The 25,923-nt window shown below is 37.7% G+C and overlaps 1 protein-coding gene across 1 annotated transcript; it reads right to left on the bottom strand.

The window, feature by feature from the left end:
- Positions 1–295: 295 nt before the first annotated feature.
- On the bottom strand, positions 296–20,828 carry IL22RA2 (interleukin 22 receptor subunit alpha 2; the record flags this gene model as incomplete). The annotated part of the gene is made up of 5 exons (XM_081044350.1): positions 296–445; positions 1,423–1,592; positions 14,044–14,222; positions 16,571–16,706; positions 20,768–20,828. The coding sequence occupies 5 exons, from the start codon at positions 20,826–20,828 to the stop codon at positions 296–298; spliced, it is 696 nt and encodes a 231-aa protein (XP_080900476.1).
- Between the last annotated feature and the right edge of the window lie 5,095 nt (positions 20,829–25,923).

The following is a 25,923-nucleotide window of genomic DNA, read 5'->3' as shown; positions in this document are numbered from 1 at the left end:
GGGATTGTTGTTAGGGGAGTTATATTCAGAAAGAAAGGTCTGTATTTCATGGAGCCCTTATTCTCTGCCGTTTCTTTAAATTCTAATGTTTTTGTTTGTTTTTGGAGGGATAGGTATTGCTTAAATTTACTTTACAAATGAAATATAAAGGGAGAAAGAATGGTTAAACAAGTCCCCGAAGTGCAACGTTGCTTTAAGAAAACACAAAAACATTTTCAATGAGATCCTTCAAACAGGAGCCATCCCATTCTCAGAAAGCTGCTGATTTCTGTATGGCAGAGCACTCCACACCACTTTAAGGCATTTCCACACATCTTTCTTCACTTTTCTGACTTCTTCTGTCTAGCATGGGCTGATATATTTCAGCTACTACACAGTAACCAGTGTGAGGTGTTAGAGCTTCAATTTCAACAACTCTGTGTGTCCCTTCATATACCTTTTGCTCCTATACACAGGGGAAAATAAAAGAGATGACAAACAGTTTTCAGTAAGTCACTGGTTTACTCTATTTTTGATAAAATTAATAAGTTATTCCTGGTCACAGCAGTAGATGGCCTGTAGGGTTTCTTCCCAGACACATCCTTCTCCAGAGTCCTGAAACATAGCCTGCTACAGCAGCAGGTCAAAGTGGCTGTGTAGGTACTCCATGAGGGCTACTGATGGACTGACCCAGTGGCCAGTCTCTTTTTTTAAGAATTTGAACTGTGCAGTAAGGAGAATGGAGTAGATTTGGAAACAGCTATAGACATGCAACATGTGACCACAGAGAGGCAGAGTAGGGTTCTTTAAGACTTGCTTCTCCATTTTTCCTTCCCAGTCACTACAAAGCATGGCAGTACTTTATTTCTTGCTTCTGGCTGTTTATAAGAATACTTGTTATCTCCTATCAAAACTCTTCCCCTTTTCTTTTTGAACAAGTTTGAATGGGTTCCTTACCACCAAAGAACCCTATCTTAGATGAACACCCAAAAAGGAACATACACTTAACCACCAAACCAAGATAAATGCACTGACAACGAATTAGAATATTACAAAAAAAATTGGTACAAGCATATAATGCTCTGATTGATACAAAAGCCACTTTAAAATAATATGTGGAAAGTCCATAAAAATGAATAGTTGTTGCAGTCAAATTGAATTAAATATTGTTAATACCAATCTTTAGATATGCAGGGAAATCAAGTGGAGAGAAGCTGAATGACTGAAAAAATGCAAACACATATACACATACACACAAATTCTGATGGCAATGGTAAGCACTAATTCCTTATCAATGAGTGTGAAAGTGAGAAGGGACTAAAAGAAGATAAGGAAAACTAAGAAGGGATAGAGTAGCAAGAGAGATAACATTTTATGGCTAACATATTAGTCAAATGAACAGAAGAAAAAAAATACCAAACTTATTTATTCATTTGAACTTACCTTTTCTAGTGAATTATTAATTACAAAGACTCGGTATACTAGCTCATAGTAATTTTCCATTGATACATTTTTTCCTTTTTGGTTTCTATATGGTATATTTGGAGCATGGAGAATCACCAACAAGGATCCATTAATTTGGTTTACATTCATAACTGGAGGATCTATTTTTGCTGGAGAAAGAATAGGATATTTGACAAAATGTTTTAAAAAATGTAACATTTCACATGGCCACATTATTCATAGTAACAATTCATGATGAAGTTTAGAAACCTGGGAAAAATGAAGAGTTAGTGCTGACACCTAAAATATAAATACCTGAGACGTTTCTTTGAAGATAGATTTTTATTTGCAAAGACTCATAGATTCTGTTTCAGCTTAAAGAGGACATTTATCAATCATTTTTCTACAGTCTGCAGTGATTGTTTTTGAAAATGAAGTCTAAAAAGTTATTTGGGTGGAGATCTTAGAGTAAGGCAAATATTTTGTAGGTCCTTAAAAGATGTAAAATTTCAAAGCAGCTTTAAAACCATGTGAAGACTTGTTTCTATAAAATTAATTCAAAATTATATACCAGAAGACAACATGGGAAGAATCAAGAGAGAATTTTTGGTTCTTGCATTTTGGTGTCAATAACCAGATCTTTATTAACTAGGAAAGAAAATTGGATAAATTAACGGTCACTTTAATTTTCCCCAGGTAAACTATAGTAGTTCTAGGTGGATTTAATTCTTTAATAGATTTTATTGTTCTTTCCTTGTTTGTATTCATTGTATATTTTTAGTTTGTAGATTCATAACTTTTATAATTCTTGAGAATTAGCCATGATCAATAGATAGATAGATAGGTAGGTAGATAGACAGACAGACAGACAGACAGACAGACAGACAGATAGGTAGATAGATAGACAGACAGATGCTTTTCTTTTGGAATTTCAATCAACATCTATTAGAATTTCTTATTCTATTCTCCATATATCTTAACTTCTCTTATATTTTTCCTTTTTTTTCTCAGAATATTCTGAATGGTTTCTTCAGACCTGTGTTCATTCCACCAATTTACTATTTAGTCATATATAAACTGATTTTTAACCGCCAAGATTAATTCTTTTTATTTCAATGGTTATAATATATTTTTATTCTATGAGATCTACTCAGGTCTTTTTCAATCTATCTTGTCTTTAAAGAAATAAAATTTTGTCTTTTGATTATGGTTTTATTCTCTCTGGTGTATCTTTAAAGTTATTTATTTTATTATCTGCTTACAATATTACAAAACTTGAAGTGTTGGTCAGGTCAGTGCTTGTTTGTTACAAATTTGCTTATGTCAATCTGCTTCTTTGTGTTTTTATTGTAAGCATATGTTTAAAAGTTGATACTTTATTTTTTGTTGCTTTGGTTTGAATTTTTATTTTAAATAAACTTTTTATTGACCTATAAGATAAATATAGATACATAAATAAACCATAAGGATACAGCTCAATAAATCTTTACAAATAAACAGCTCTGTACAGCTACCACACAGATGAAGAAATAAGACATCCCTAGCACCCAGAAACATCCTTTATGTTCCCTATAATTACTTAACCCCAGAAGATAACCACAATTGTCTTGACTTCTACCATGTTTCCCCAAAAATAAGACCTACCCGGACAAACAGCTCTGATGTGTCTTTTGGAGCAAAAATTAATATAATATGATATGATATATGATACGATACAATATAACACATAATATAATATAATATAATATAACATAATACCAGGTCTTATATTAATTTTTGCTCCAAAAGACGCATTAGAGCTGATTGTCCAGCTAAGTCTTATTTTCAGGGAAACACGTTATTACCATATACTTTAGTTTTTGAGATCATATTTTGTCTGGCTTCTTTCACTCTTTCACTTTTATTTATGTATATAATTATGAACTGAACTGTGTCATGCCCAAATTCATAGGTTGAAATCCTAACCCCCAGTACCTCAGAATGTGACTGTATTTGGAGATGGGGACTTTAAAGAGGTAATTAAGGTAAAATGAGGTCATATGGGTGGTATGGATGGGCCATAATCCAAAATGACTGGTGTCCTTATAAGATGTAGACATACACGAGCACAGAGGCAAGACCATGTGAAGACATGGGGAAAAGGGAGCCATCTACAAGCCAAGGAGAGAGGCCTCAGAGGAAACCAACCCTGCTGACACCTTGATCTTGGACTTCAAGCATTCAAAACTCTGAGAAAATAAATTTCTGTTGTTTAAGACACCCAGTCTGTAGTATTTCACTATGGAATCCTAGCAAACTAATCTCTATCTCTGTCTCTGTCTCTATCTCTGTCTCTCTGTATCTGTATCTATATCTATTGATAGCTAGCTAGACAGCTAGATAAAGGCATAGATACATAGATATATCTATAGACTCATATATTTATCTACGTTGTTGCATGCATTAATAGTTTGTTCTCTTGATTGCTGTGTGGTATTGAATTGTATGAATATCACACTTCGTCTATTATGTAATTCAGACTTTTAGGTTATTTCCAGTTTGGGGATATTATGAGTTCTGTGAATATTCTTGTACATGTCATTTGGGAAATATGCATTTTGTTGGGAATATAACTAAGAGTAGAATTGCTAGATGGTAGAGTTTATATACATTTAGCTTTCGTAGACATTGCCAGTTTTCCACAGTGGATGCACCAATTTATATTCTCTTCAGCAGTATACAGAAGTTCCTATTTTTCACATTCTTTCCAACACTTAGTATTATTTTTAAAAATTTTAATGTTAGAGCAGTTCACCCATCACCATGCCCTGCCAATTTTTTCTATCATATGTCCCTCCAATGGTATATTTTCTATAGCCCTTTTCATTATCTGAATTCAGGCCAAATACCGTCTCCTGTCGACTACCTGTCTCCTGTCAACTATTACTATTACTATTACTATTACTATCTACTATCTCACTTACCTATATCCAATCCATCCTATTTTTTTTAACTGTTTGATATATATTTTTAAATTGGGGAATATTGGGGAACAGTGTGTTTTTCCAGGACCCATCAGTCGTTGTCCTTCAATCTAGTTTTGGAGGGCGCAGCCCACTGGCCCATGTGGGACTAGAACCAGCAACCCTGTTGTTAAGAGCTCACGCTCTAACTGACTGAGCCATCCGGCTGCCCCCAATCTGTTCTATTTTTTATGTGTATCCCCAAACATAACCAAAGTGATATTTTCAATATACAACTCTGATCATGTGGCCCCCTGATTAAAATTACATTTTTCTGAAAGAAGTCATAGCTGCTTAATGGAAAATACCCATTCACGACCAACCTGTCCTGTCTCACCTCATTTCATATTTTCTCCTGCCTGCTCTTCTTCACCACACCAGTGGTCTTTCAGTCTCTTGTATTTGCCATCCTTGTTTCTGTTAGAGGGGCTTTGCCAATGCTCTTCCCTTTGTTTGGAATGCTCTATTCTTCCCTCTTTATCTAGCTAACCCCTATTCATCTTTAGATATCAGCTCAAGTGTCATTTCCCCAGAAATGCTTTTCCTGACATCTTTCTCTGATCAGGTCCCTCCTTGACTAGGCTCTCATAGCACTGTGCATGTCTTTTGTACCACCTGTCATTGATATTATTTAATGTTTGTGTGATTATTTCATTAATTTCATTCATGGTTGTCTTCCTCATTAAACAGAAAGCTCTATTAAGAAAGAGACTTATCTGTGTCTGCTGTGCTTTATTTTTGCTCCCTAGGGCCTAGCATAATACCTGTAACATAGTAACTACTTTACAAATACTTGCTCAATGAATAAAGAGACAAGGTAATTGTTTAATCTGACATTAGCCCACTCCACAGAAAATCAGGCCTATTCCAAAACTCCATAACTATTTTTAATCCAAGAAATTTGGGGGTTAGATAATGTTGAAATCTTATTGAACCTCAAAGCTAATTTTAACTTAAACTTTTCAAAATTCTTGGTTTGCCTCTAGATAGACAGCAGGAATCAGAACCTCTTAACCTAAAATAATACCTACTGTTCAGAAATAGTTCCCAGGTGAGTCAGTGTATCCATTTGGCTCATTAGAGCTATATCACAGACTCTAAGGACATGATGTCCTAATATCCTAGAAGATGTTTTCCAAAACATGTTCTTCAGAAAGCCTCAGGATCTGTGGCAGGGGAGGGCAAAGCTGGAGAGTGAGGAAACAACCAAGTGGGCGGAGCTCCTCACTATCGTTTCAACAAGAGTAGCTCTAATTTTTCCTGTTTTATGCACTGGGTTTCTGACTCTTCTAAATCAAAGGTCCGGGAATAAGGCTTTTTCAGTTGGGTTGTATTTTGTTCTTGATGAGATGGTCATATAGAAATAACACAAATCATTCTTAACTCAATACTATTTCAATTTAAATAGAATTGAGCCAAAGCCACACCTCATCTCATCTCATGTCTTTAGCTAATCTTACCAAATATCTTAATGGGTCACAGTCAAGAAGACTTTGTTTGATGAATGCATTTAAGCTTGACCCCATTTCTAGGCTTGAATATAATAATTAAACAACTCTGAAAATTCCCCTCATTGGTGCATGCCAGCTTAGTCATGCAATCTCCTTTTCCTCACCTAGAGAATTGTTGTTGGAGTGGATTGGACTTGAATTGCAAGTTATTGCAACAAACAATGTGCTGGATATCATGGATTGGTTTGTTCAATTCTCATGCCACTCTCCCGCTAGTTGAAGAGTTAGAAAACTAAAAATTACCTTTCCTCAATGCCCTTGCATCTAGCATTTTGGACATGATCCAATTAGTTTGGATCTAATTGGACATTGCAACAGTTAGATCATTAGGGTGAGATTTGGAAGGCAAGTGAGGTAATGTTACAAGTTTTAAAATAAATCTTTCATCCTTCCCCATAGGGTAATCATGAACTGAGAAAGTTAAGTACAGATCCTTTGGCCAATAACGGACACTGATTCTGAATTTATGATAATCCTTGGGGACTCAGAATGCACTGTGTGTTCTTATAGCTGTCAGGTAAAAAAAGCAAATTCAATGAAATATACACAACTGTCAGAATCCAATTCCATTTTGGTTCTCTGAGCTGTGGCATGAAAATTATTATGCTGTGAAAAGCCAGGTGGAAGCCAATGGAATTTCTCCTTTCAACAAAATAGAAAATCAAAAGTACTACCGTGTCCCTGGGGAAACTGCAGAGATTTATGCCTCAAAAACACCTTGAATGATGCAGAGGTAGTAAGATGTATCACTTCCCATTTAACTTATTTATTTGAATCATAACCACCTCGCCTCCTCCCCACCTCCCCCCAGAAAAGATGGGTCTTGAATAATAAAAGGGATCATTGTACGTGTACTCAGGTGGCAATGATGGTCTAAATACTATTCATTATAGAGTCTCTGTTCTGGAGCCAATCAATACAGTCTTTGGTATAACATTATTTATTTAGAGAATTTTTTTTTCCTTTGTCTGAATTAGAAAGCATCAGAACAGTTTTCTTTCACTTGGCTTTCATTGTCATCCTAGTTCTCTGTCACATATAGTCTACAGTGTCTTTGATTCTTTCACAGGATATCTTGTTGGTCCACTAAATTGATCACAGAATACTCCCTGAACTTGCTGTGCCTATGGATGCTTGAGTAAAATACGTGGAAGCGTAATGTTGGAATTAAGTTTTCTCTGGGATTAGTTGAGACATTTACTCTCAAATGAAAGACAGGTTGCTTTACTTTGCATCACCTATTTCTAAGAAACATTCACTGGGCTCATAGACCTCTATGAATTTTGCAGGGTACACATACCACATTCAGTTGTGCTACACATTTGCAAAGTATCTCATAAGATTTTGAGGTTTGAAAGGGAAAAGCACTCAAAAAAAAATCCAGAATGGAAATATATACTGTAATAAAAGAAGAAACAGAGGGAAACATCATAGAACACCACCACACAGAAATAAAAGACAACAACAAAAAGGCAAAGAAACAATGGAGACACAGCCTTACCAGAAAACTAAAGACAGAATGACAGGAAATCCTCACGTATCAATAATCACCCTAAATGTAAATGGACTGAACTCACCAATAAAAAGGCACAGAGTAGCAGATTGGATCAAAAAACTAAACCCAACCATATGCTGTCTCCAAGAGACACATCTCAGCTACAAGGACAAGCATGGACTCAAAGTGAAAGGGTGGAAATTGACACTCCAAGCAAATGGTACCCAGAGAAAATCAGGTGTAGCCATAATGATATCAGATGAAACAGACTTCAGGGTGAAAAAGATAACAAGAGACAAAAATGGGCATTTCATAATGGTTAAAGGGGACTACACAACAAGAAGACATAACAGTCATCAATATTTATGCCCCCAATCAGGGAGCACCAAAATATACCAAGCAACTACTAACAGAACTAAAGGGAGAAATTGACCAAAACACAATTATACTAGGGGACTGAAATACATCATTGAAAGCTATGGATAGATCATCCAAACAGAAAATAAATAACAAAATAGCAGCCCTAAATGACACATTAGATGAAATGGACATAATTGACATATTTAGAGCACTTCATCCTAAAACATCAGACTATACATTCTTTTCTAGTGTACATGGAACATTCTCAAGGATAGACCATATATTGGGACAAAATCAGCCTCAGCAAATTTAAGAAGATTGAAATCATACCAAGCATATTCTCTGATCACAAGGCTTTGAAATTGGATATCAACTGCAAAAAGAAAGCAGGAAAATACACAAATACATGGAGATTAAACAACATACTTTTAAAGAACGACTGGGTCAAAGAAGAAATTAGAGGAGAGCTCAAAAGATACATAGAAACAAATGACAATGAAAATACATCCTACCAAAATTTTTCGGATGCAGCGAAAGCGGTTTTAAGGGGGAAATTTATATCATTACAGGCCTATCTCAAGAAACAAGAAAAATCCCAAATAAATAACTTCATGTTACACCTTAAAGAACTAGAAAAAGAAGAACAAGTGAAACCCAAGGTCAGCAGAAGAAAGGCAATAACAAAAATCAGAGCAGAACTAAATGAAACAGAGAACAAAAAGACAATAGAAAAAATTAATGTGACAAAGAGCTGGTTCTTTCAAAAGATTAACAAAATTGACAAACCCTTGGGTAGACTCATTAACATAAAAAGAGAGAAGACAATAATTAACAAAATCAGAAATGAAAAAGGGAAGTTATCACGGACACCATAGAAATACAAGGGATCATCCAAGAATACTATGAAGGACTACATGCCACCAAATTTAATAACCTAGAAGAAATAGTCAAATTCTTAGAAACATATAGCCTTCCCAGGCTGAACCATGAAGAACTGGAAAATCTAAACAGACCGATCACCAGTAATGAAATTGAATCAATCATCCAAAACCTTCCCAAAAGCAAAAGTCCGGGACCAAATGGCTTCACTAGTGAATTCTACCAAACCTTCAAAGAGGATCTAATACCAATCCTGCTCAAACTCTTCTAAAAAATTGAAGAAGAGACAGTACTCCCTAACTCATTTTATGAGGCCAACATTACCCTGATACCAAAACCTGGTAAGGACAACACAAAAAAGGAAAACTACAGACCAATATCTCTGATGAATACAGATGCAAAAATCCTAAACAAAATTCTAGAAAATCGAATACAACAATGCATTAAAAAGATTGTTCATCACAACCAAGTGGGGTTCATCCCCGGGGCACAAGGATGGTTCAACATCTGCAAATCCATCAATGTGATACATCATATAAACAAAATAAAGGACAAAAATCATATGATTCTATCAATTGATGCAGAAAAAGCATTTGACAAGATACAACATCCATTTATGATTAAAAACTTAATAAAATAGGTATAGAAGGAAAATACCTTAACATAATAAAGGCCATCTATGACAAGCCCTCAGCTAATCTCATAATTAATGGTGAAAAACTGAAGCCCTTTGTTCTACGTTCAGGAACACGATAGGGCTGTCCCCTATCACCTCTGCTTTTCAACATAGTGTTGAAAGTCCTTGCCAGAGCAATCAGGCAAGAGAAAGAAATAAAAGGCATCCAAATTGGGAATGAAGAAGTTAAATTATCACTTTTTCAGATGACATGATGCTATATATAGAAAACCCTAAAGACTCCACCAAAAAGCTGTTAGAAACAACGAATACAGTAAAGTTGCTGGCTACAAAATCAACGTACAAAGTCCATTACATTCCTATATACTAACAATGAAATCTCAGAAAAAGAAATACAAAAAACAATTCATTTTGCAATTGCAGCAAAGAGAATAAAATACCTAGGAATAAACTTAACAAAGGATGTGAAGGACCTATAGGCTGAAAAGTATAAGACATTTTTGAAAGAAATTGAAGAAGACACAAAGAAATGGAAAGACATTTCGTGCTCATGGATTGGAAGAATCAACATAGTTAAAATGGCCATATTACCCAAAGCAATATACAGATTTAATGCAATTCCCATCAAAGTCCCAATGGCATTTTTAAAAGAAATAGAACAAAAAATCATCAGATTTGTTTGGAACCACAAAAGACCCCGAATAGCCAAAGCAATCTTAAGAAAAAAGAACAATACTGGAGGTATCACACTCTCTGACTTTAGCTTGTACTACAGGGCTACAGGAACCACAAAAGACCCCGAATAGCCAAAGCAATCTTAAGAAAAAAGAACAATACTGGAGGTATCACACTCTCTGACTTTAGCTTGTACTACAGGGCTACAATAATCAAAACAGCATGGTATTAGCAGAAAAACAGATACATAGACCAATGGAATAGAATTGAGAACCCAGAAATAAAACCACATAAATATGGACAGATAATTTTTGACAAAGCAGCTAAAAACATACAATGGAGGAAAGACAGCCTCTTCAAAAAATGGTGCTGGGAGAATTGGATAGCCACGCGCAAAAGAATGAAACTGGACTGCTATCTGTCACCATGTACCAAAATTAATTCAAAATGGATCAAAGACTTAAGCATAAGACCTTAAGCAAAGACTAAGCATAAGACCTGACACAGTAAACTGCGTAGAAGAAAACATAGGTACCAAATTTATGGACCTTAGGTTCAAAGAGCATTTTATGAATTTAACTCCAAAGCAATGAAAGTAAAAGCTAAAATAAATGAATGGGACTATATGCAACTTAAAAGTTTCTGCACAGCAAACGAAACCATCAACAAAATAAAGAGGCAATCAACTGAATGGGAGAAGGTGTTTGCAAACAGTGCCTCTGATAGGGGCTAATATCCAAAATATACAAGGAACTCATAAAACTCAACAACAACAAAACATACAACCCAATTGAAAAATGGGCAGAGGACCTGAAGAGACATTTCTTCAAAGAGGACATACAAATGGCAAATAGACATAGGAAAAAATGCTCAACATCACTAATCGTCAAAAATGCAAATAAAAACCACAATGAGATATCACCTCACCCCAGTCAGAATGGCTATCATCAACAAGACAAATAGTAACAAGTGTTGGAGAGGCTGTGGAGAAAAAGGAACCCTCAGACACTGTTGGTGGGAATGCAGACTGGTGCAGCCGTTATGGAAGGCAGTGTGGAGGTTCCTCAAGAAATTACGAATAGAATTACCATATGACCCAGCAATCCCTCTCCTGTGTATCTACCCAAAAAAATCTGAAAAAAATTAGACATAAAGACACGTGTGCTCCAATGTTCATTGCAGCTTTGTTTACGGTGGCCAAGACATGGAAACAATCAAAATGTCCTTCGATAGATGAATGGATGAAGAAGTTGTGGTATATATACACAATGGAATACTATTCAGCAGTAAGAAAAGATGATATAGGAACTTTTGTGACAACATGAATCGATCTTGAGAGTATGATGCTAAGCGAAATAAGTCAGACAGAAAAAGCAGAGAACTATATGATTTCACTGATATGTGGGATATAAACCAAAAACAACAAAAGAACAAGACAAACAAATGAGAAACAAAAACTCATAGACACAGACAATAGTTTAGTGGTTACCAGAGGGTAAGCGGGGTAGGTGGTGGGAGATGAGGGTAAAGGGGATCAAATATATGGTAATGGAGGGAGAACTGACTCCACGTGGTGAACACACAATGGGATTTATAGATGATGTAATACAGAATTGTACACCTGAAATCTATGTAATTTCACTAACAATTGTCACCCGAATAAATTTAAAAAAAAAAATAAAAGGGAAAAGCATTATATGAGTCCAGCCTCTAGCTGGTCTTAACATCAAATTTATTTGCAAAAGTAGGTGGCTCACCCTCCCAGTGCATCTACAACTACTACTGTCATATCACTTTTTCCTCCTGGCTTCTTGAGGAGTTCCCTATGACCAGTTAACTTAGGGAGAAAATAAAAAGCCTGGTGTCCAGAAAGTTCTGCATGACATGATGGCACTGGCCGGAAGTGGACTGCTGTAGCATTATATACTGCTCAGGTGGTAGAAGGAGGTCTGTAGAAGAGGTATATGGATGGACTCTTAAGCAAATACTTCTGCATCCATGTGAATACAAAGCAAGAGGCACCTACAAAAAGGAAGCTCTCAAAAATCTAGGTGGGTATGTAATTGCAAGAGATCTAGAACAGCCAAAACATCTTGGAAAAAAAGAACAAAGTAGGAGGACTCACACTTTCCAATTTCAAAACTTACTACCAAGCAACAGTAATCATGATGGCGTGGTACTGACAAAAAATAGACATATTGATCAATGGAATCTAATTGAGAATCCAGCAATGGATTCTATGGCCACCAGATTTTCAACAAGAGTTCCAAGATCATTCAATGAAGAAAGAATAATATTTTCAACAAATGATATACATGGACAACTAAAGAGCCTTATACAAGAGAATGAAGTTGGACCCATACCTCACACCATATACAAAAATGAACTCAAAATGGATCTAATATCTAAATGTAAGAGCTAATAAAAAACTCTGACAAGAAAACTTAAGGCAAATCTTCACAGCCTTTGACTTGGCAAAGGATTCTTAGATATGACACCAAAAGCATGAACAACAAGAGAAAAAGTAGATTGGACTTCATCAAAGTTAAAAACTTTTGTACTCTAAATAACACCATCAAGAAAGTGAAAAGACAAACTGCAGAATGGGAGAATATATTTGAAAATCACACTTCTGTTAAGGAATAGGTGTCCATAATATATAGAGAACTCTTGCAACTTAATAATAAAGAGACAAATAATCCAATTTAAAAATGGGCAAAGGACCTGAACAGTCAATTCTCCAAGGGAGATACATAAATGGCCAATGAACACATGAAAAGATGCTCAACATCATTATTCGTCAGATAAATGTAAATCAAAATCACATGAGAGACCACTTCATACCTACTGGGACGGATATAATAAAAAAGTCAGGTAAGTTTTGCAGAGGATAGGGAGAATCAGAATCCTCATATACTACTGATGGAAATGTAAAATGTTGAACTCCTCATGAAATGGTTTATTTCCCATACACTTTATCCTTAATTCTTCTGGGTTATAACAACAATGGTTTCAAAGAATTGGAAGTTGAGGCTGCCCCCTGTTTGAAGCTCTTGGTGCCATGTAACTAACAAGGAGAGAATGAAGTCTTGTGTTGGCTAGGACAATTGGTTCTGATTATCAAGGGGAAATAGAATTGTTACATATATACAATGTGGTCAGGTAAAAGTATGCTCGGTATCCTCTAAAGTGCCTCTTAGAACTCTGTATTCAGTGATAAAAATTAAGTTAGGATTATGTCAAGCTTAAACAGGATAGACCAAAAAGACTCAAACTCCTCACGAATGAAATGCTGAGGTGCTGGCTGAAAAGAAAGTGAACGCTGAGTTAATAATAAGAGAAGTTATAAATATTAACTACAGCTTCATGACTAGTTTCAATTAGGAGGTTTGTAATGAATTCCCATATTTTCTGTTTTGTTTTGTCATGAATATCTTTGTACGTATACATTAAACACTCACTTTCTCTTTATCTTTTGTCTACTATTTAATATAAGGCTTGTTGGTAATGGTTTATTTTATAATTTATATCTTACATTATAATATTACTCTGGGATTATGACTAAATTGGAGAAAAGAATAGCATCATGGAGAAATGGATAGAGAGTGAACTTTTGGTCTCCCCTTTGGGGAGGTAACTAAAACAGAGGATTCTTCTAACGAGTATTTTCAAGAACTTAACCCCCATGCTTAGGAGGAGTCTAGGGTAGTACAACTTCTTTCCTGCTGTCTAAAACTACTTCCCCACCCCCAACACTCCACTAGGAGGTAACACTCTGGCAGCGGGATAGAGTGCCAGCTCTGCAGTCAGATGCAGCAGAATTTGAGTCTTGATGCAGGTTAACACGGTGTGAGACCTGGGCAACTACTGAAGGCTCTGTGCCTTGATTTCCTGGGCTGTAAAATAAGGATAGTAAAAACCATGTTCTAGAGTTCAGAGAATTAGATCAAGTGAGACAATGGTGTAGACCTCAGCAAAGCATAGGGTCTGGTCACTAGCCATGTTCTGTGAGAGTTATGCAAGGGCAGAAGAGCAGATGCAAAGAAACTCCATAGAACTCACTTTCCCACCAGGGAATGAACCGCTGTGTCATGGTCCAGTCTGAGTGGATCCCAGCCGAGGCTGTCCTCACCCTCCCGTAATAAGCCTCCTGTACCTCAGAGGTTTCATTCGTAAGGTCACAAAAGAATTCTCGAATACCCCAACAGTCCTCTTTATTTCTCCATTGTCTCTGTCCATATCTGTAGAAGGGAAAAGACAAATAATCTGAGTTTCTTTTTTCCACTGAAGGAGTCTGCAGTTTTTTCAGTCTATTAATTTTTTAGATTGATTGAAAATTGTAACCCAATATCAGTACCACTGTTAAAGCTTACGTGTGGCTATTCCCAAGTATCCTTAAAAAGATTTCTTCTTGTTTACCAAAGTGCTATCTTGCTAAGATAAACCCAAGCGTGATACCTTCTGTATCATTAGCAGAGGGGGTTTTGGTTTTTTCATGCTTAGTGAAGTTTTTCTTCTGGTGTATGGACCAACTTCCATTTTTAAGTACTAGCTCTCCACATCCTTAATGCTTCTGAGGTTTCAACTCTTTGTGGTTTTCTTCACTTCTCATCAGCTTACTGTTGAGTAACATCGCTGATTCTGAGAAGTTGCTACCACTTTTCATCTCAGGTGATGTTTACCCAACACATATGGTCAATTTCTTTATTGAAAATGGAGTGGGGGTTGCCGTGAGGGCTATATTAATGAGTCCTGTGCTAAGCAGCTGGAAGATAGGGAGGGGAACCTATGGAATAAAAAAGGTAGTGAGACAGAGGCTCGTAGGTGACTCATCCTAAAACTATGGGATGGTGTAACAGCAAAAGGGAAGATTAATGCTCACTTCCTTACCGGTCACAAATCAGAGAAAATACAATAAGGTGATGGTGGGGACAGAGCAGGAATCTGAGGCTGAGGAGAAAGGCTTCCTTGTTGAAGGACTTAAAATTTATGACTTTCTAACGATGAATATTGCTGGTGTCTGTACTTTGTAAACTATATGACAGCAGTTTCATTATATCAGAAGATACTGTTAAAGCAGAACCAACAACATACATTGAGTACAATTTAATGTTTTTTAAATTGTTCTTTATTGATGAGACATTGTGTTTGCTAGCTGAATGTAGCTGTAATGACTGGCCTCTCATAATGTGATGCCTCATTTTTTGCCCTATTCGAAATGGCACAGATATTAACCGTAGACCCATGTGAACTGGATGGAACCCAAGTGAAAGATTTCAAAAATAGAAATCTGCATCGTGCTGTTGAAAATTCCACATAGCTAGAAATGAATCCAGATATTCTGAATTTTATGCATGTTTGGGAGCCTTCTTTAAGAAAAAGACTTACAAATATAAAATTCTTCCACATTGCCCTAAAGTTTAATCGTCATTAATATCATGATAAAACAATTTCTAATCTGCTTTTTATGTTGGACCACAAATAGGCCCACTTTATACCTATTTATACTGCCTGAGGGGGAAAGACCAAGACTGCACCAATCCCTACTTCCTGTATGCTGGAAGCGGCTCCAACTATGCACAAATCTTTTTGGAATGGAGAAATCTTTATTGTAAAGATTTGTAAATCTTATAGTTGCTACACGAAATGAGTTGAGAAAAGCAGCAGCAATAAAAAGACTGATAAACTTCTAGAAATATTCCTTCTGAAGTTAGTGAGAGGTTAATTAATGAGAAAAATCTGACCTTGGACTTGCCCCATGCTGGAGAGATATTGATGAATTTATGGAATAAAACTTGCAATTTTGGTCCATAGCTGCATCTGATTTCTGAATTCCTAACCAAAAACCAGGAAAGTTAACTATTATATTTCCTGTCTCATGCTCAACCAGCATTTCAAACTATATAAGAGAAGGAAGAGCTTCACCAAAAAAACCCAGGAAACGTATAAGTGGGAAAACCTGCCATTTGCAAATCAGAAGCTTCTGTTTCTAGGCTTCGGTCCAGGAAAGGAGTTGATTATATCTGAGTTTTGTCTACAATCTACTAGAACTAGCTTGGTGATTATATGACAGGAACACGCAGCAGCACGTTCCAATCTGTGTTCATGCTTATAGAAGTCATTAAATTTTGAAAAGAATTTTCTAAATACTAAACCCACACTAAAAAAAAGGCTTTTAAATTAAAAATGTATTTTACACACTGATCTCTGTGTCCCACAACTTCTTTTTCAAGTATCAACAATGTCAACTTAAAATTGAGTACTTACTATGTGCTGAGCAAGTTGCTTTCAATGTTCACTTGACAAATATGTGCTGAGATCCTACCATGTGCGAGGCTCTGCTATGATGCCAAAGGCTGAGTCTGTGAGGTCTGGGTGCTAGGTCTTCAAGGGATGACGTTTGCCCCCAACACACTGCAGAGATCATGTATTTTGTGTCACCAGCCAGCCTTCACGGGAGGCAAGACACTCCTGTCCCTATCTGTGTTTTTCCTCAACCTCTCTGAAACTGAAAAAAAAGCTCAGATCCTCAACCTCCATTGCATTCTAGAACATGTTCTCTCAGCTAGAGGAGGCTTAAGTTACTTACATTTTATACTGCACAAAGTAGACACTGCTGTTGCTGGCAGCAGCCCTCCCAGGCTGCCAGTGCAAAATGTTGTGAAAATTTCGGGACTGGAAATGTACTCTCTGAGGCTTCAGAGACTTATGGGCAGGCTGAGTTTCTAAAATAATAAGAGAAGGAAAAACACCGAACCTTGAAACAAGCACCATCATTATTAGCAACAGTTTTCCATGTCCTACCTGGTCCAGGATTCCCTAAAGCGGTGCTGTAACATGGATGGATCTAGAGAACATTATGTTAAGTGAAATAAGTCAGAAAGAGAAAGACAAGTACCATATGATCTCACTTATATATGGAATCTAAAGAAAAGACTATGTGAATGAACTAATCAGAAACAGTTTTGGGGACACAAAGAAAAAACCGAGAGTTGTTAGATGGGTGGGGGGAGGGGCGTTGGGGATAAGGGGAAAGGTGAAGGGATTTGGAAGCAGCTGGTAACCACAAGATGGCCTCAGGGTTTTTTTGAAAATTAATTTGGGGAACGTATTCAATAATGTTGTAAAGATTTTGTTGGGTATCCGATGGACATGCATCCTATTTGGGAGACCACCTCAGGGATACTGTGGATACCTGATCATGGCATTGTACACCAGAAGCTAAACATTAATGAATGCCAACTATAATTTTATATATATAATGTGATGGTTCAGTGTGAGGTCGGAGGGATAGTGGATGGGGGGAGGGGGGTTCACAGTGTGAGGGATATAAATGATGAACGTCTAAGTATTACCTTGTCTTGTACACCTGAAACTAATAAATAAATAAATAAATAAATAAATAAATAAATAAATAAAAAATAAAAAGAAAAAAAAAATAAAGCGGTGCTGTAAGTGCAGGTGGCAGAAGTGGAACATAGAAATCAACATTCGAAATCTGCAATGGAATGACTTTTACATACTCTGAGGTTTCAGACTGCCTCCCACCCCATTCCCAAACTGGAAAGGAAATAAATAACAGTAAAAAAAATATCGTCCTTAGTCCCTTTCCTGATAGTGATGAATGTAATGATGGAGATGAAAGACCCATACCCAAGCCACACGCCCACCTTCCTAGGAGTTACTATATTACTGCTACTCTGAGGCAAAGTTTTGCCTGGGATAAATTTTGGCTCCAGGACATCAACCCAGGTCTTGGTTCCTTCTTTCTCAGCTTCTTGCTTAACCTCTGTGACCTGACTCAGTGTTCACCCCTCCCAGCTGACCTGGCTTTATTCCAGGTAGGTCGGCCTTTGCTGTCCCACGCCTGAATGGCTGCACTTACCTGCCTGCATTGGGGCTTCAAGTACTCAAGCCCATTGCTTCAGATAAACTGGTCCATGCTATCGAGAGAGACTGCCCAAGACTGCCATGGGGCCTAGTGTTCCTGCGAAGGGTCTCGACAGCAGTCATGGAATGAAAAGGGATAATTTGCACTGGCATGGCTTGTGCTTTTGTCCTTAGATCATCTGACAAAGGTGGTATAACTTCACTTGCATTTAGTCCCATGGAGGGAAGAGACCTTTGACAAAATTTTATTCTAGGGTTTGAAGTAAAAATATGTCACCCCAAAATATGCCTCTTTGACATAAAAATTATTTTGAGCTGAAGACAATTAAGCAGAAAATGCTCTTTCTATCTTTCCCCCTTTTCTGTCTAAAGGCAGGATATAAATTCTCCTTTTTCTGGAGAAAGACTCTTATCAGCCCAGAGATGGCACCAGAAAAATCTGCAAACAAACCTTACTCCGTTACTTTCTTCTCATATATAGAGGGTACACCCCCAAAAATGCATACACATTTTAAGAAAGAAAACAAACACTATTAAAATTATGCTGAGGATAATCACTTTGAGCACCTCTTGTAATTGCAAAAGTCAAACGTGACTTGTATTCATCTTTTATTATCAGTATATATTGAGTATTACAATTTTAATACAGGTTTTTTCCTTTCTTAAAATGTGTATACATTTTTTTGGCACCCTCTGTATTTACTTTTCCAGAGTGTGCCACCCTCGGAAGCCTAAAATTGCTTTCATTTGTCCTGTTATGTCTCTACCAATGTATTGGTGTTTGTTGGAGATGCTATGTACTCATAAGCGGGATTCTAACCCGCCATTTTGAGTGACTCTTCATTTAGGTTTTCCCCGGTGATGTGCGCTGCATGCATTCCCAAACTGTTTTTCTTTTGTTAATCTTTTTTGTTGTTGTTGTTAGAGTCCCAGCTGAAAACCTAAGGTGGGCACAGGTAAAGCTTTGACTCCCCTGTAGCTCCAAAGTTTCTGATCAGGGGTAGGAAGCTGGGCAGGAGAAGTCAGGAAACATATCTCTGTCTTTTCCCTGACCTCATTTTCTTTCTCGTGCTTCTATGTGAGGGTCTGCAACTAGCCCTTCCCTTTTCCTGGAATACTTTTCCCTGGATTTCTACATACCTCACGTCTTTGCTCAAATATCATTGAGATGGAAGCAAATACTCCTAAATCAATGATTTCTGCTCTGAACATTCAAGATTTGTCATTTTCTAATGAATGGGGCTGTTTCTTTGGGTGATTATTTTTACCAATCAAATAGTATTAATACTGTTATTTGTTTTTATTTTTTATTTTCTGGACTTCCTTCAGTGCATCAAATGGTGGTGTGTACTTGGGAAGAGTCTACTGCCACTGTTGATTTTGCTCACCAAAACCACTACCTAATCACTCATATTTAGTACATAAAAATTCCAGAGGTGTTCAGGAGATGACAAGCACAATTTCCTAAAGCCCCTGCCAGAGTTGACTTGCTGCTGTGCAGATAGATGGCTCAGTGCCCTTTTTCTCCTCTGTCCATGGATTTCTTCTCTCGTTTTTGTAACACCACCACTGCTACTACCATCAAAGATAATAGCAAATCACTCTGTACCAGACACTGCGGGTCTTTTACCTGCATTGATTCATTGAATCTGCCCAGCTCTTCTATGAAAAAGGTACTATTGTGTTCTTCCTCTTACAGACTAAAAAACTAAGCCCTGAAGAGCTGAAGGCATTTGCACAGCAGCAAATAGTGATGCTGATTTTGTACCTGGGAATTCTGATTCTGGAGCCTGCCTGTCACCTACTACAGAAAACCAAGAGCAAAGCCTCAGGAGAGAGGAGCTAATGGAGGAAGCAAAACAACTAGAGGCTGAAGGTATTCTTCCTTTTCCTCCTTGTTTCCCTCCTCCTCCTGGCTGGCGTTCACTGAACATTGAACATACATGAGCAATAGACATATATCATGAATGATGCTCAAAGCTTCACATCTTATTTCTTTCCCACAGCCACTAAATACGGTGGGTATTCTTATTATTATAATTTACAATAGAAAAGCTGAGACTTAAAGAAGTTGTGTATCTTGCCCGAGGTTATCAGCCTGGTAAGAAGTAGGGCCAGGATCATTTTGGTAGCATGTGACTTCTTGCTGTATTTTGCTAATTAAGTCCTTGGTGTTACCAAAGGCATAGTCTACACAAATCCACACATTTCTGGGAGATGGAGGCTTGAATTGTTTTTATATTATCAGTCACGGGGCAACTGTACAGTCCTGGGAAAGTTACTTGAGCCCCTTACATGGAGGTGTGTTGGGGTGATAAAATGTTCTCTGCTTTTGAAGAGTTCTCCGTGAATACCAAGAGCAAATTCTCACATGTTATTTATGGCCTCTAAGTGGTTAAGTATTGCTCTAACCACTTGGCATATATTAATTCATTTAATCCTCATAATACATGCAATTCCCATTCTACAGATGAGGAAATGGAGACACAGGGGGTTAAGTCAATTGCCCAAGTTTTCCCAAAGAGCAAATGGCAGAACTGAAATCCAGACCCAGTCTGACTTAGGAGACTGATTTTACCCACTATGCTATCATGTCCCCTGAAGGCAAAAAAAAAAAAAAAAAAAATTGCCAAGGAGACGGAGATGTACGTTTGTCCTGTATGAAGTTTTCTGCACCCACTAGAGAGCCTCCTCTTTAGTAGCTACTCAGTAAGTCCACATGGAGTTATTCAGGCTGAAGATAGAAACTGACCCCATGTCTGTTCTGATAATTTCACGACAGGAGAAATCTCAAATTTTTCAAAGCCTCAGAAAGTGCCAGTGCCATTTCTAACAGTCCCTTGAGCACACTCAGATGATGAAAGTGTGAGCAATTAAAAAGAAATGAAGCACTTACCTACTACACCAGTCAGGGAGACACTGATGAGGAAGACTACAAAGCAGTGTTTACGCGTCATGGTTGCGAGTGTGACTGGTCAGACAGCCAGTGTTCCCCTCAGTGAGAGCACAGATCTGGACAAAAGAGGAAACTCAAATTTTCACTTTGAGCATCCCTCTTGGTTACCAATAGTTCCTTGAAGCAAATACAATTTAACTTAATATCTTTCATTATTTTAGGGAGATTTTGAAAGTAGAAGAATTGCTTCAAGAAATATTTACTGTAAGTGACTTTGATGTGGAAGCTCGGTTTTATTGGGACTGGGTTTTCTTAGCTGTGAAAGGCAAAACACTGAGGATTGGCAAACTGGAGGCAGGATAGGGCAGGAATTCTGCTCCGACATGAGCAAATGGAGCACACGAGATCTTGAGATCTTCAGGTAATCTCCTCCCTGGAGGCAGAGATGGCTGCCAGCCAGCAGAACTTGGCTGACAGGACACTTTTGAGTAATGTGTTTGGCAACTGTCAAGGCCCCTGACAGTGATTCAAAGTAGGTGGGTCTCTGATTCATTCTTATTTTTCTCTCCTCTTGGAAGCTTCCTGACTAACCTCCCTGACACACCTAATACTCTCCACATCCTCTGGCTCTCCGCAGGGCTCCCTGCCATGCTTATTTGTCTTCCCAGTCCATGGTGGCCCTAAGCCCTACTCAGCTAATGCCTCTTCCTTTTCCGTTCCCACCTCAGTTCCCAGCAACCTGATGAAGATGTTGAGTGCATCGAACCATGTGAGTCCTTAAAAGGATGAATGTGGAGAAATCATTCTTCAATGTGGAAAAGAGCTAAAACATTAGATCTTTTTTATATCTTCTTGGAAATCTGATCAAACTAGGTCATCTGTTGTTTGCCCATGATTCATTATATCATCTTTCTTACCAAAAAAATTTACCACATGTTTTTAGAGGCACTAGAATTGTACATTAAAGCACAAGAAAGTCGTAAACGTTCTTTTTAAAAGAGACTCATTAGCTCAAAAGAGGAAATATATTCTGACTTTTTTTTTCGTCTTGCATAGTCTCTTTCAAGTTCTTGGTAGAATGGCCTCTGTAGTAAGGAATAATGATGGTTACTGAGCAGTGCTCATTCATCCATTTAGGCAATCACATTTAACAATTGCTGCAGTACCACGTGCTAACATTGCTCTCAGCCGCAAGGATGCGGCAGCCAGCAAGGTAGACATTGCCCCTGTCTTCCCAAAGCCTACTTCTAAACGGGAAAGTAGACATACTGCCAGAGCCGTATGGAGGGACTCGTCAAAACCAGGTTTTCCATTGCCTCCATGCTACTGTCAGACTTCTGAATCCAGACTTTATCTTCTCCAAGTAAAGTGTTCATTGCTTATACACTAATTTAGGTTTTCAGAAAAGTAACTTGCAGTAGATCTTACATTCCCTTTGCACCATGTTGATGTGCCTTGTCTTCTAGCCTTCATAGTATCATCCTTCACTTACTCACTGATATTGCCCACTGAACTCTGGACATGGCATTCACCTTGGTTTTTAAAGGAGAAGTGATAATCTGGGTTTTAACTATTGATGTTCAATATCTTCAACACCAATAGCTCTTGTGTGAAGCAATCAAGTTGCTCCAAATTCCGGTTAAGAAAAAAAGAAAAATATTTTAATTCAAGGTTTAATAAGTAGAGCAACAGAGAATGAAATCGAGGTTTTTCACTGAGTTACTGACTTTGTAGAACAAAATAAGAGGAAATTAGGGGGAAAGGGAGAAGAGCATAGAACATACTGAGAAATGAGTTCACGCAAAGATGTGTAAGTTTTTGTGCTATGTGAAATTTCAGAAACTAAGCCAATGCTGTTACCATTCAGTGAGCTCTCTAATTGCGTGATATCATAATCTGTACTAGAAGCCAACTCTGCCAACAGTGCCTCAAGGGAGATGAAAAGATAAAACTAAATTCTGAAATCCCACTAATTTGGAGGCAGAGGAATTTGTATAGAATTGTTTCAAACAAAACGTCATTTGCTTTGGAAAGTAAGAAGATTAAAGAAAATGGGGAAACCCCTGCTCTACTTTTTTTCAGCCATGAAATTCTGGCTTCAAGTTCATTCCCTACCTTCCCTTCCATCCCACCCCCCTCAAACCTCAGCACGAAGGGTCCACCTTGACAGTGAGAGTGGATGCTTCCATTCTGTTTTGTCTGGAGGGAATTTGACTAAGCTCCTGCCTTGATTCTCTTCTTTTTTCCTTGTGGCTTCCAACAGGCCAATAATTCATCTTATTAATGAATCATTACTTGTTTTTAAGTGTGTCATTGGATTTTGGTTATTACTTTTTTATTTTTTAGAGATATATATTGACATATTACAGATGACATAACATGATGTCTCTTATTTTCTTTGAAATAATCCGAGGGGCTGGGGAAGGGGGCCATGAGCTGATAATTGTTGGAACTGGTTATTGAGTACATGGAGGTTCATTATGCTCTCTACTTTTGTATATATACTTGAAATTTTTCATAACAAAAGAAAAACATTTTTAAAGTTTATAAAGATGCCATCTTTATAAAACTCCTTTGGTAACTTTAATGCTACTTCAGTGCCAATGGTAAGATCTAAGAATTATGGGGCACTGGGTTAATTTCTTTCCATGCAGTCTCTTGTTTAATCCTCACAACAAGCCCAGGATGTTGGAATTATTATCCTGATATAACAGATAAAGAAACTGAGACATAGAGAGGCCAAGACAACCTGACCAGGCTCTCCAGTGCATGTAGTGACCAAGTCAGGAGTAAAATCAGGTCGGGCTGATCTCAGGGCCTGAGGTCTATTATTAAATCACCATGCATTGTTCTTCATTTGTAATATTCCCTCTGTAAATGGATAGAATGATGTCAAAGAAGATTCTGTTGTTCATTCCTTTCATTGTTTATTCATCAAACAATTCTTTTTATTAAATGTATTGGGGTGACATTGGTTAATAAAATTATATAAGTTTCAAATGTACAATTCTATAATACATCGTCTATATATTGCACTGTGTGTTCACCACACAGTCAGTTCTCCTTTCATCACCATATATTTGATCTCATTTACCCTCTTCTACAATCGCCTTCCTCCCTTACCTTCTGGTAACCACTGAACTGTTGTCTGTGTCTATGAGTTTTTGTTTGTCTTGTTTATTTATTGCTTTCAGTTTTATATTCCACATATGTCTCTCAAACAAATCTACTGAGCATGTGCTTTATGCCAGGTACCATGCTAGGCAAGTAGTAGTAAACAAGATGGCAGAGCCAGTGCTCCTGGAGCAAGATCATGTCCTTCAGCTAGGTCTTGTAGTGAAGGGCCACATGTTCCTTATTCTCCTTCAGAAAAGTGTTTAAAAACTGGTGTCCTGGACTACTTCTTTGGGCTCAGATGGCCTAGTTTTCTGCTCCAGGCCCTTTCCCTTATTCTATAACTTGGTAAGCAACAGGATAACTTTTTAAAGTTTCACAATGAATGATAGCTTGAACACCACCCTTCTCTCCTTCAGACCTACGGAGAACCATATACCTGTAGCACCAAAAACCGGGAAACTATTTGTTCTTTTTGTGTCTACTGGTCCCTGAATAATTCTGCTGAGTAATACCTATGACCTTTAAGCAGTTCTGCATTCTGGAAATAATTGTCATGCACTTCAAAATAGTTGATGAACTTGAATTTAAAAAAGGAACTTCATTGTCAAATATAGGCAATAAACACAATGAGCAATCTGATCAAGTTTAATTTTGATTAATTTTTAGACTATGTACACTAACACATTATTTTAAAATCTCCATTCATGGGACTTACGGTTTCATGAATAACTTTCTCTGCTCTTCACTCATATTATTCTGATTAAAAGATGTTATAAATATTGCTTTGATTGTCCTTGACCAAGGTCTTTCACTGACCTTGAAAACCCTGCTGTATATGATTAATCACTGTGCCCATGAACTAGCATATGCCTGTATGTTGTTTCAACTCTAGAAAGATTTTCATAGCATAACCAGAATCCAACCAGTTGTCACCCCCTCAACTGCAACTACTTAGGTCCCCACCACCATAATTTTTTGCCTAGTTTGTAGCCATAGCTTCCTTTCCATTCTCCCTGCCTCTGCCACTGTCCTCTGCATTAGGCAGAGTGTTCCTGTTAAATGACAGATCAGAGCCTTTGCTTAGAACCCTCCAGTGTCTTCCCATTTCTCTCAGAATGAAAGTCAAACATTTTACAGTCACATACGAGGCCCTGTAATCTGGCCCCATTAACGCTAAAATCATCTCCCACAACTCTCCTTCTAACCCTCAGGGCTCTGGCTTGGAAGGTCTTTTTGCTATTTCTCAAACATGACAGGCACATCCCCACACTATGAACTTTTACTAGTTGTCCCCTCTGCTTGACTGTTTTTCCTGAGATATACAGGGTTACTCCCTCACCTCCTTCATGTCTCGGCTCAGAAATTATCAGTGAATTCCTCCATGACCATGCAACATGGCAGCGCTGCTCCATACCAGCTGTCCTCATCCTTTTATCTGTTTAATATTTCTCCATAACACTTCTCATCATTTGATAGGCTATGTTTCGTTTTATTCTTACTGTCTGTCTCCCCTACTATATTTTAAGCTCCATGATGTCCGGGATATTGTATGTTTTTTTTATTTCTTCACTGAGGATGGTGCTGGGCACATAGTAAGTACTTAATGCATATCTAGTGGATCAGTGGAAAGGAATATGATGTTAGCTGAGGGTATGAATTTACAAGGTTTAAGCTAAAAGAACAGGACGATGCTTCTCTGCTTTTTTATGGTCTGGGATGGGAGTCCTGCTGGGAGAGGGCTGATCCGTGAGGTCACTAGAGTTCAGTCAGACACCCGCGGGCAACACTGGCCTTTGCAACATCATATGCTGCCACTGCCAACTCTTCAGCTGGACCACTTCATCCGTGTGACGTGAGAATTAGCTGCTTTTCAGGGCGGGTGGCTTTCCCTGAGAAATCATCTGGTTCTTTTCTGGGTGGGGCAGAGGGGCTCGCGGGGACAGCATCTCTTTGGCAATTTTCTAATTCTAATTCTACTATAATCATAAATCTGTTTAGATTTTTTAGCTCTTCTAGGTTCAGTTTCTACAAATTATATT

Source organism: Rhinolophus hipposideros, assembly GCF_964194185.1.
Source record: "Rhinolophus hipposideros genome assembly, chromosome: 3".
NCBI classification, from domain to species: domain Eukaryota; kingdom Metazoa; phylum Chordata; class Mammalia; order Chiroptera; family Rhinolophidae; genus Rhinolophus; species Rhinolophus hipposideros.
This window is presented reverse-complemented; position numbering and strand designations above follow the sequence as displayed.